The 12,384-nt window shown below is 43.6% G+C and overlaps 1 protein-coding gene across 1 annotated transcript in view; it reads left to right on the forward strand.

The window, feature by feature from the left end:
• FASN (fatty acid synthase) overlaps nucleotides 1-12,384 on the forward strand; it is a 54,272-nt gene that overhangs the window by 36,117 nt on the left and 5,771 nt on the right. Inside the window, exons 29-36 of the mRNA XM_056851164.1 lie at nucleotides 1,375-1,494; nucleotides 1,719-1,841; nucleotides 6,920-7,143; nucleotides 8,792-8,993; nucleotides 9,943-10,094; nucleotides 10,736-10,827; nucleotides 10,940-11,091; nucleotides 11,322-11,564. Coding sequence (XP_056707142.1) covers nucleotides 1,375-1,494; nucleotides 1,719-1,841; nucleotides 6,920-7,143; nucleotides 8,792-8,993; nucleotides 9,943-10,094; nucleotides 10,736-10,827; nucleotides 10,940-11,091; nucleotides 11,322-11,564 — 1,308 coding nt within the window. The remainder of the gene's footprint in view (nucleotides 1-1,374; nucleotides 1,495-1,718; nucleotides 1,842-6,919; nucleotides 7,144-8,791; nucleotides 8,994-9,942; nucleotides 10,095-10,735; nucleotides 10,828-10,939; nucleotides 11,092-11,321; nucleotides 11,565-12,384) is intronic.

Here is a 12,384-nt window from a genome sequence, read left to right on the forward strand (position 1 = left end):
AAGCATCATGTAAAGAGACAGTGATTCAAATGCTTCCTGCTTCCTTGGAGCTCTTTCTGAGCAGAGGAAAGGCTTTTTAAAACTGAGGCTTGAATTCCCCCCCCCCACTTTCAGATTGCTCTGTTTTTTGTTCTTAAAATGATTTCTTATGCAGCAATTGGGTTTGGGGATGGGAATTTTCTCTCACAATAAGTTCTACAAAGTAAGCCAATTACAAAGCATCATTTAAAGGGGCGGGGACTTGATTTGAGCTTTGGAGACTGCTGGTGCATAGATTCCCAACAGGAAAGTGTGGGTCCAGCAAGCAACGAACCTCAGGTAAAACTCCCATGCATAAACGACCTTTGTGTTTCGAAACAGTGTGGCTCCCACCAGGGGGCAGCAGGATATCATAAGTGTCTTCCATGGGGAGCAGAGACTCACCAGAGACAATGGTGCTCTTGTCTCTTTATTGGAATGAGCCAAACCCATGTGGGCTTCCTTCACCCGCCCATGTTTGCCCCTTCAAAACCTCCAGGGGCCAAGCAGTGCCACTGCTTTGGGGCAGTTCTGCCAGACCTGCCCAGATCTAGTAGCCTTATGTGTATCTTGAGCATAAATGTTTTATTTTGGAGAAATAAAAATGGAGGTAACAGGTGATGTGCACAAATATTAATAATTTCTACATTGAACCCATTGTAAAAAGGTATCCACTGTGTTTGTTACACAGATCGCCAGTTTCAAATGTGTGTGTGTGTGTGTGCTGTATAGCCAGTTGGACTGGAAACCCCCATTTGCATTGTACTGACTGGCCAGTTCTTCTATCAAGCTATCTTCCCTCTCAGCATAGCAATGCACAATGGTGATCAGCTGGCCCTTTGGTTGAACACAAAGTTACCTGTCCTTTTGTCAATCAGAAAGCTGTCTTTCTGTGCACAGCAGTGAATGGTTGACGCTTGGGTCAGTCACAAAATATCCACTAACTAATTCTGTGTCGTTATTTTAAAAAGTGTTTAAAAACAGTGTACATTTGATCATATAACCATAGACTGTTCGGGGAAAATAAACAGTCTTCTGAGACATTGGGTGTGGGGAGGAATGAGAAGAGGCATTTAGGATCCAAGATGGAAAGTGCAAATTGGAAAATGCCGACACAAATACAGGAAGAAGCAAAACTCCTTTTGCAGCCAAAATCCTATGCTTGCTACTGTTTAGAGGTACAGCTATAGGTTGCCTAAGAATGGATCTCTCTTTCCAGCGCTTTTACTATGGGTCGTTTTCAGATCCCATTCACTGGAGCTTTACTTCAGTGAGAAATCAGTTATTCCTGTTCAGTATATAATTCTGAGGAACCAATAATTTTGCAGACATCTAATGCTTCTTTTCTCTTTTCAGGCTCTAAGGAGAAACGTGAATATCTCCAAGCCAGATTCCCCCAGCTTGATGCAAATAGCTTTGCCAGTTCTAGAAGTACCTCCTTTGAGCAACATGTACTGAGAGTCACCAATGGTACAGGTGAGTGTAATGGGCAGAGTCTAGCAAGGGCAAAGTGGCCCCAGAAGTTAAGCTGAATTAAAGGTTAGAGTTAGGGGTGTGTAATTATTGAGGGGCAGCGTAAGTCCTGCATCAGAATGACGGTGTCTGTTTGTATTTTTATCCTGCCCCTCCTCCATTGAGCTCAGGGCAGCATACATGATTCTAATCTCCTGCTGAATGATGGTTGTTGGTCCTCCTTGTAGGAGTCGATTTGGTGTTAAACTCCCTGTCAGAAGAGAAGCTCCAGGCAAGTCTGCGTTGCCTTGCTCGACATGGGCGCTTCTTGGAAATTGGCAAATATGACCTGTCCAACAATACACCTCTTGGTAAGATTTAACTTTACTTTTTTAGGGGGAGCAGTAATGTGCATGATCATTCAGAGCTTTACTGCTAATTAAATTCTCTAGCTTAATTTCATAGTTGCTAGCATACAGATTTGTCCTTATAAAAGATTCAAAATGTCAAATTATGTGATGGGTTTAGAAAAGCTGTTGAGGAAAACGCTTTAGGAAGAGCGAGCTAAAGCCTTAATCTGTATGTTTAATAAGTGGTGCAACATATTTTGTAGGTGACACATGGCCACCATAACACGTTTTTGGAGTTATGAGAACCCCTGTTCTTTCCCAGCTAAACAGGATGGCAGTGGCTTGGATCCCAGCTAAAAGTTGTATGAAGTATTGAAGTGCTTTGGCCCTCTAGCTTATGGGTGCCTCTGTGCTGAATAAGCTTTCAAATGATTTTGTGATGATGAGCTAATCGACTGAGGTGTAGACAGTAGCACAGATCATAGTGTGCATGACAAGAATGGGTGGCTGAAAAGGTGATGCTTTGATAGAGCCAAGAGAGAACATACCCATCAATAATAATAATAGTAACAATAACACTTGTGTATGAGCCCTGACCTTGATGGCCCAGGCTAGCCTGATCTCATCAGATCTCGGAAGCTAAGCAGGGTCAGCCCTGGTTTGTATTTGGATAGGAGACCACCAAGTAATACCAGGGTTGCTGTGCAGAGGAAGGCACTGGCAAACCACCTCTGTTAGTCTCTTGCCATGAAAACCCCAAAAAGGGGTTGCCATAAGTCGGCTGCAACTTGAAGGCACTTTACACACACACATAATGCTTTAGAGTTTTCAAAGAGCCTCAGCATTTATTATATCAGTCTGATTTATCTATATAGCAAGTCAATATTTTTAATCCCCATTTGGGGTGAAGCGGCGTGGCCTCAGGCAGAGAAGACAGTTAATTTCTTAAAGGCACTTGGTGATTTTATTGCAGCAGCTCAATTTATTCAGGGGACTTCCTAATTCTCCATCTTTTACAGTGCAGTTCAAAGCAGAGTTGTACCCTTCTAAGCCCATTGACTTTAATGGATTTAGAAGGGTATAACTCCATTTATCATTGCACTCTTGGCCGCTACGTTGCAGTAGCTCTTTCTGAAGATTAGATTTCTTAAGCTATAAAATGCTTGCTTGGGGAGGTCTCTGGCAGTGCCGTCACTTGTTTCATTCAGAACTAGCTTGAACAGAGCTTTCCAAAACAGAAGGAGAGAGAGAGAGTACAGGAGTGAACGGTCTGAGGACTAAACTACATGTTACTTTTAACATGGCAGGTACAACTTCCCCATAGCAACTCAATTTAGAAGCGCCTCAGGGGTCTGATTCTTGTCAGGACCATCACACAGGGGGAGGAGTGGCTCCTGTCTCTCCCCTACACCATTTGCCTGATTCAAAACAGCATCCTGACAGAACAAATAATATCCCCGGGTAGGGTTGCTAACCTCCAGGTACTAGCTGGAGATCTCCTGCTATTACAACTGATCTCCAGCTGAAAGACATCAGTTCACCTGGAGAAAATGGCCACTTTGGCAATTGGACTCTATGGCATTGAAATCCCTCCCCAAACTCCGCCCTCCTCAGGCTCTGCCCCAAAAACCTCCCGCCGGTGGTGAAAAGGGACCTGGCAACCCTACCCCCAGGACAATTTCAGGTCAGGAAATTAGCATTGTTGTAGTCTTGATCTGAATTGGGCCTTCTTGGTGCTTCTTATTTGAGTTGCCATAGGGGACTTGCAGCTGCAAGTTCCTCTGGCAATGTAAATGTGTAGTGTGAAATGTAATGTGTAGTTTGGGACTGAGTAAAGGGCAAGCAGGGTCACATTCATTAACTGGTTGCCCTGAGTCAAAAATCTCTGTAGAACAGCAGCAGTTTTCTGTTCTTCCATGAGCTGGGATAAAGAGATTTGTTGCACTACCAACCATAGCTCCCAGCTGAGGGATTAATTGCCATTGGGCTCTACATTTTGGTTTAATGTTGTCTAGGAGGGGGGAAATGCCCTGCCTCCAGCAAATACAGGATTTGCAGATAAGTTGCAGAGACCGTTTCCTAGTCACGCCAGACCACGAGGTCGCTGGTGCGGCCGGGGGTAGGGGGTAGGCCCTTTGCCAGTCGCGCCGGGCTGCTGGTGCGGCTGGGGGTGAAGGGGGAGGCTGTTTCCCAGTCTTTCTTTCTTTCTTTTGTATGTATGTATTTATTTATTTATGCGCACATGACCTGGCCTGACCAAGTGACATTTTTTTACAAGCCAAATATAGCAAATGACAGTTTTCAATACAGATGTAAAATTGTCATTTTGAAGTTGTATATGACAAGCTACAGAAGGGCACACAACAAAAGACAGACAGGATGCCGGCTAAATTACTGTTTCAATGTGTGAATTTTCCTCAGTCCTGACCGACTTATTAATTTGGAAGCCAGATAATCAAAAGCAAATTCATAATATGTAATGCAGTATAACTTCAAAAGGCAGACATTATGGCTCCTACCCAAAGATCAATGTGTGAATATTGTATATGCATGAACATTCCCACCCACATAGCAGCCATCCAGACTTTACTGCAGTCATTGCCAAAACTTTGCAGCAAAGCAAGAAAAAGAAAAGAAAAACCTGCTTCCCAACAATATTGAACCCAAGGCAAATCTTATGTGGAAATGGTTCCAGCTTTTGCATAGCTGTTTCCATAAGCACTTCTCTGACCATTTCTAGCTGTGGGGAACAAATGAAGTCTGACTCTGCTGCTAGCATTCAAACTCTGAGCTAGAAGGACCTGCAAATGCCCCCCAAAACCTGTGAGCCAGCCCTGTGTTCCTCTATTACTAAGTAAAGTCCCCTACTGCTTGCAACTTGGAGCACAAATTGTGGAACTCCCTGCCGCAAGATGTGGTAATGGCTGCCAACCTGAAAGGCTTTAAGAGGGCAGTGGACATGTTCATGGAGGATAGGGCTATCCATGGGTACTGGTCAAAATGAATACTAGTCATGTTGCATACCTATTCTCTACAGTGTCAGAGAAACATGCCCATTATATTAGGTGCTGTGAAACACAAGCAGGATGCTGCTGCAGTCATCTTTTGTGGGCTTCCTACAGGCACCTGGTTGGCCACTGTGTGAACAGACTGCTGGACTTGATGGACCTTGGTCTGATCCAGCGTGGCTTTTCTTATGTTCACAACAGTTCCATTGCCTGATCCCTTCGTGTCTCCCAGTAGCTACCAGAATACTTTCCCAGTGACCACTTAACCTGGTATAGTCTCTCTGAAGTACACAGTACTGCATCAGTACAAGTGGTCACAGAACCAGTTCCAGATTCAACTCTCTCCCTAAGTATCCTGTTTCCAATACCTTTTGGCAGGAAATTTGTGTGGGTGGAGTTTCTGTAGAACTGGTCTCTCCTTAAAGAACAGCCTAGCTCAATTCAGTTAAGACCAGTGGATGTGGACAGGAATGAACCTGTGGACATTGTGTATTTGGATTTCCAAAAGGCTTTTGACAAAGTCCCCCACTAATGACTGCTAAGCAAACTTCATAGTCATGGAATAAGAGGACAAGTCCTCCTACGAATTGAGAGCTGGCACAATTGTTAGTTCTCACAATGGAGGGATGTGAGCATTGGGATCCCTCAGGAATCTGTGTTGGGACGGGTGCTTTTCAACCTGTTCAGCAGAAACCTGGAGGTGGGGGTTAACAGTGAGGTGGCCAAGTTTGCAGATGACACCAAATTTTTAGGGTGATGAAAACAAAAATGGACTGTGAAGAGCTCCAAAAGGATCTCCAAACTGGAGGAATAGGCATTAAAGTGGCAAATGAGATTCACTGTGAGCAAATGCAAAGTGATGCATACTGGGGCAAAAAATCCCAGCTTCACATATACACTGAGGGGATCTGTGCTGGCAGTGACAGACCAAGAAAGGGATCTTGAGGTGGTAGTGGATAGCTCGATGAAATTGTCAGTATGCAGCTGCTATGAAAAAGGCAAATTCTATGCTGGCCATAATTAGACAAGGAATAGAAAATAAAACTGCTGCTAACACTGCCCTTACACAAATCTATGGTGAGACCAAACTTGGAATACTGTGTACAGTTCTGGTCACCACATCTAAAAAGTATATTGCAGAGCTTGAGAAGGTGCAGAAAAGAGCAACCAAAATGATCAGGGGGCTAGAGCAACGACCCTATGAGGAGCAGTTAAAACTCTTAGGGCTATTTAGCTTAGGAAAAACTCAGGTAAGGGTCTATGATAGAGGTCTATAAAATTATGCATAGTGTGGGGAGAGTGGACAGGGAGAAGCTTTTCTCCATCATAATACTAGAATGCGGGATCATCTGATGAAGAGTGAGAGATTCAAAACAGACTAAAGGAAGTATTTCTCACACAACGCATAGTTAAATTGTGGAACTCCTTGCCCCAGGATGTGGTGATGGCTGCCAAATTGGAAGCCTTTAAGAGGGGAGTGGACATGTTCATGGAGGATAGGGCTATCTGTGGCTACTAGTCATGATGCATACCTATTCTCTCCAGTATCAGAGGAGCATGCCTATTATATTAGGTGCTGTGGAGCACAGGCAGGATAATGCTGCTTCCTGTTTGTGGACTTCTTAGAGGCACCTGGTTGGCCACTGTGTGAATAGACTGCTGGACTTGATGGGCCTAGGTCTGAACCAGCATGGTTTTTATGTTCTTACCATCTCCCTTAAAAATACCTGCTTCTTTAAGTTTCCCTTTTACTCTTCACAATTGGACCACAGTTTCACTATTGCTAATTGTCAGATATTTGAATTTCTTTTAAAGTACAAAAGAAAGATAGGGTTGCCAATGGCCTGGGGGGAAAGTGTCCTACCCTTTTAATAGAGGCTTAATGGTATGTTATTTACCAGGTGATCTTATTTACTTCCATGCCATGGAAAGCCTCACCTGCGCATTTGTACACATTAAGTATTAAAGTGACAGGACAGGTTTTTTTCCAGGCAATCCTGAAGCAAGACCAAAAGTGAACATAGGATTCTCCTAACTGATTTGCATTTTCTAAGAATGGCCCTTTTCTCCTAACTGTTTTGCATTTTCTAGGAATGTCCCTTTTCCTGAAGAACGTGGCTTTCCATGGGATCCTTTTAGATGCCATTTTTGAAGAGGGAAACAAAGACTGGGAAATTGTGTCAGACTTGCTAACAAAGGGCATAAAAGATGGTGTGGTAAAACCTCTGCATACTACCGTGTTCAGCAGAGAAGAGGTAGAAGCTGCCTTCAGATATATGGCACAAGGAAAACACATTGGAAAAGTCATGATTAAGGTATGACTGGCTGATCTTTAGAGTGGATTTATGATTCAAATATGCTATGTGTATGGATTGCATGGAACAATTATGGCTAGGGTTGCCAGCAGTCCTGGAGAAAAATGTCCTTTTTATAGAAGTTTGATGTGTAGAAACAGTCAGTTGAAGCTTTTCATGACATGGAAGTAGATAACATCACCTGGTAAATAATATCCCATTAATACTCTGTTAAAGGGATGGGACATTTTTCTCCTGGAGATTTAATTTACAGCTACTAGTGTCGAGCTTGATCTACTGATGCCCACAGGGCCGTAACTGGGGCGGGGGAGCGAGGAGGGCAGCTACCACCCCTGTGTCATGCAGAGAGGGCGGCAGAACTGTCTCTCCTACTCGGCCTGCTCCTCCTGTAGAAGAGGCAGTTCTGCCCCTCTCTCTGCATGCCACAGGGGCGGCGGCTGCCCTCCTTCCCCTCCCCAGCTATGGTCCTGGATGCCCAGAGCTAATGTGCAGCAGTGTTTTCACTGAAAATAACTGGAAATCAGAGGCAAAACCACCAGAAGCTGTTTGAGCATTTCAAGACCCAGTTGTTTCAAGAGGGATGAGCGTCATTACTTAAATTTAATATAATCCCAAAATGTATATGGATAGAAATTTAAAGACATCCCTGTATTGTTTGAAACCATTGCTGCTGTCTGTAGGCCAAGCTCTTATGCCTGGCGTCACCTTTTCCTAGTGTGGCATAGTGGTTAGAGTATCAGACTAGTATCTGGGCGAACCAGGTTTGAATCCCCACTTTGCCATGGAAGCTTGCTGGGTGACCTTAGGGCCATTCATAATTCTCAGCCTAACCTACCTCACAGGGTTGTTGTTAGGATTAAATAGAAGAGAGGAGAATGATCCGAGCCTTTACTGAAGTAGGGGACAATTTCACAAATTCAAGTTGCAGCTTTGTGCAAGAATCAAAAGCACTTTGGGTCCCCGTTGAGGAGAAATTGATATAAATGAAAGAGGGATATACATGAAGTAAATAAAAAACCTGCTTTTATCACTTGTCTGGCACAAAAAAGGGTGATTGTGGACCCAAACGAGCCCTTTACTTCCTGATTCCAGTTTCTTTGACTCCTTTTGCTTCTTGCATAAAGCTGCAACTTGAATTTGTTAAATTGGTCCTACTTCAGTAAGGCTAGGATGTGTAATTGTGCATTGACGATTGCCAATCCTTGTCTGGAAGACTGGGGTGTGTTACTTTAAGACTTACCAAAGCCACCTCCTACAACCCCATGACATGACTTCCGGTTGCGTAAACTCAGCCAGAAGTGGTGTCACATGGTGACATGAAGCCTCCCCCCATCGTGGAGTGGCAGGGAACCAAGGCAAAGGGTGGGAGGCTGCCCCCTAAAGTGGGACACTTGACCACCATACATACATTTCTTTTTTGATATTAAAGCTTTATTTCAGAAAATATGAACACAGAGAATTATAGGTAAGCAGCACGTGTGCCTGAGGGAGTAGCACAGAAAGGGGAAAAGAAACATGCCCACAAGGCCCCAAACAGCGTTTTTTGGCACAGCATAACCCACTGCTGTATAAACATAGCAGGAATTGTATTAAATTTAATTTTAAGTGCTACCTTACTTGACGAGTTATCTGTACTATTATTTTTTAGGTCAATGAAGAAGAAAAGAAATCTCCTGCAAAGGATGCTAAGTTACCCCAGCTCCCAGCCATCTCTCGAACATCTTGCCCACCGAATAAATCATATATCATCACAGGAGGCCTTGGGGGGTTTGGGCTGGAACTGGCGCAGTGGCTGGTTGAAAGAGGAACAAAAAAGCTCGTGCTGACGTCTCGTTCTGGCATCCGAACTGGTAAGCTGAGAATACAATGGGGGCCAAACTGGAAGGGACTTGGAAGGATCTGTGAACAAATTTGCTTAGCACACTTTAAAGATAAATCACAGTCCTGGGAGCCCCTAATTTATATTGGGTAGCGCATAGGGGTTTAAGTCTACTCCCCCCCCCAACACACACACACACACACACATGCAGTTTCATTCATCAAAGTCAACCTCCTTCAGTCCCAATCTTCCCCCTGCCCCAGGGCTAATAGTAGCCTGGGTGTGGGGGTTTCAGTTGGCAAAATTGTACAGAGAGGATTATTAAACCTTTAAATCTTCTCCCTCATTGCAACTTGGAAGTGCAGCCCTTGTGGGTGAAACTTACTTTTAAAAATCACTGGACAGACGCTTTTACAGATCTCCCAGCATCTTGTCTGGTTTGGTCCTGTGAGTAGCTACAATGAGACTGTGCCCCTTTGTGATGTCCAAAATTGTAGCATCGGGTTTAAAGGACTGGATTGTTAAGGAAAGTGGGGGATAAGACACTGGCTAGGCATTGTCTTACCACTCCATGTGCAGAAGGTATAACTTTCCCTTATTCCTCTGCATGGCTTCAGTTTTTCCTGATCCCTGGAAAGATCAGTCCTAGGGTCTTGGGATCCCTGCAGATCACCAGCTGTGTGGGTTGGGGGGGGCTGGTGTGAGGAAAGACAAGGAATTTAAAATTGCTTCTCTTCCACAGGCACAGTTCTGCTGAGGGAAGGAGTTGGTAGCATCCTCTTGTAGCTTCAAATTTGGTAGCTGCAGAGCAGATCCCTGCTACATTTGTTTAAATGCTGTTTTCATTTCCAGATAGTGGACAAGTGAAGTCTCTTTCAATGTTTCTTATCATCACAAAAGAAAAGAAAAGAAGGGGGGAGCAGAAAGTTCAGCTTTACAAGTATATCCAGAGTCTAATTTTAGACTCCCTTTCTTTGCAGGTTACCAGGCGAAACGAGTCCAAGAATGGAAGCAGTTTGGAGTCCAAGTTCTGGTGTCAACCACCGATGTTGTGACTCTTAAGGGGGCACAGGCCTTAATACAAGAAGCTTCTCAGCTTGGGCCAGTCGGGGGCATCTTCAACTTGGCTATGGTGAGTGACCAAAGGTGGCTGTGATGGTTTTCTCCACTGCCAGCTTCGGTCATGTTGACTGGTGGTTGCTGAATCAGCTTTCTTCAGCACTTTGTTTGGGGCAGGCCTAGAAAGTGGAAGCTGTTGCCGTCAGCCCAGTTCTTTAGTGATCCTTGGGGAGCAGCATTTTTAAAAGGGGAGGGGGGAACAGGTTGTTATTTTATCCCTGTATCAAGCACAGCGAAATGGTAGCCATCAAATGAAGTTCTACCTTATATCTTGTGGTCAACAGACAATCTGAAGGATGGAGGGAAGTAGTCTCCCCAGAGCCCACAACAGACCATTCATTTTATTAATTTCATGCTGTACATTTATAAAACAGCAGTGAATGAGAGGAGCCTGTATACTTCTCAGCATGTAGAAATACTAGTTCATATTTAAACGGTATCATGGCTACACTTCTTACAGTGCAGTCCAAATCAGTGACACTGTCTAAATCTCATTGACTTTAGTGAACTTAGAGGGTATAACTATGTTTAGGATTGTACTGTTCAGTCCATAGTTTAATTGAAATCTTTCCCCACATTGTTTTAAAATGGAAACAAGATACATATTCTGATCTGAGTAGGTGGGGAATTATGGAAAAAAATTGTTTCCTACAGGTCTTGAAGGATGCCATGTTGGATAATCAGACTCCAGAACTTTTCCAGGAAGTTAACAAACCCAAGTACATCGGCACACTTAATTTGGACCAGTAAGTACAACGTGAAGCATGAATATAAGCTGTTTCAAAATGATGGCTTCCTTCATCAGCATCAAGCAAAGCAAGTTAACAAATTATCTTCCCCTGTGTTGTTCTGCTCTAGGGTGACCCGTCAAAAGTGCCCAGACCTGGACTACTTTGTAGCCTTCTCTTCAGTAAGCTGTGGAAGAGGAAACGCTGGGCAGTCCAACTATGGTTTTGCCAACTCTACCATGGAGCGCATCTGTGAACAGCGACGACATGATGGGCTTCCAGGTAAGGGTGCAGTCCTTCCAGCCCTAGGGAATCTGTTTTCCAAAGAAATGAATGAAAACAAATTTACATAAGATTAATCACACGCTTCCTGGCACCTTATGTGCACCACCAAATCTTTGGGTTCATAAGCAGCCATGTATCCGTACTGTTTTATTGCTTTCCAACGAAACCCTCTTTCTACTGCCATATACTGAATTAACATCCTCCGTGCATTCTCTCTTCTTTCCTAGGCTTGGCTGTACAGTGGGGCGCTATTGGTGACGTGGGCATTGTCTTGGAGACAATGGGCAGCAATGATACTGTGGTTGGTGGAACTCTGCCCCAAAGGATGAGCTCATGTTTGGAAGTTCTGGACCACTTCCTCAACCAGCCTCACCCTGTCATGTCTAGTTTCGTCCTGGCAGAGAAAGTGTTGTCAAGAAGTGATGGGGGTAGCCAGAGGGACCTTGTGGAAGCTGTTGCACACATTCTTGGTAAGTATCTGGATGGATAACTAGATATATTAAAGATGTGATGTTAAGTCTTTATTAAGAATCTGTAGTATTTTGAGTCAACGTGAATAAAGAGTCTCAGCTACCCTGTGGGGTTGCACTGTTCAGAATGGCTGCTACTGTATGCAGATCAGAGATCCATTATTATACTACATATTTATATTATACGACATGTTATATGTTTATTAAACTACATAGTGACTGTTTGATGGTGACCTGAAATGCCTTCTGTGTCTAAATCTCACATACATATACATAAAATACAGAGCATTCTGCTGTGGCAACTTCACTCGTAAAGCCTCTAGAATACTAGCAAGGATGCTCTCCATCCCAAAGAGAGAAACTATTGATAATCTGTATATGTTTTGTTGAACTGTGCAGATTTGTGCCCATTCTTTGAAAACAGAAATTATTATTTTTTAAACGAGAAACAGGTAGCAGGCTATCTTAGTCAGTCAGTCTTGTCTTGTTTTAAGTTACTTTAAACGTAATAAAGTAGCCTTTGGGTGCATTTGTACTACAATTCTTCAGATAAAATAAAGTACTTCTTCACACAATGCATAGTTAATTTGTGGAACTTGCTGCTACAGGATATGGTTACAGCATCTAGCTTAGATGGCTTTAAAAGAAATGTAAACATAGAGAATTAGTCCATCTGTGGGCATTAGCTGAGATAGCTATTTGCAACTTCCATGTCCTGATGCAGTATATGTCTGAATACCGGTTGTCAGGGGATAACAGTGGAGGAGGCTTTGACCTCTATACACTGCTTGAGGGCCTCCTGGTTGCTACTGTGGAAAAT

The sequence above is a fragment of the Euleptes europaea genome, chromosome 1, assembly GCF_029931775.1.
Source record: "Euleptes europaea isolate rEulEur1 chromosome 1, rEulEur1.hap1, whole genome shotgun sequence".
Lineage (NCBI taxonomy): Eukaryota > Metazoa > Chordata > Lepidosauria > Squamata > Sphaerodactylidae > Euleptes > Euleptes europaea.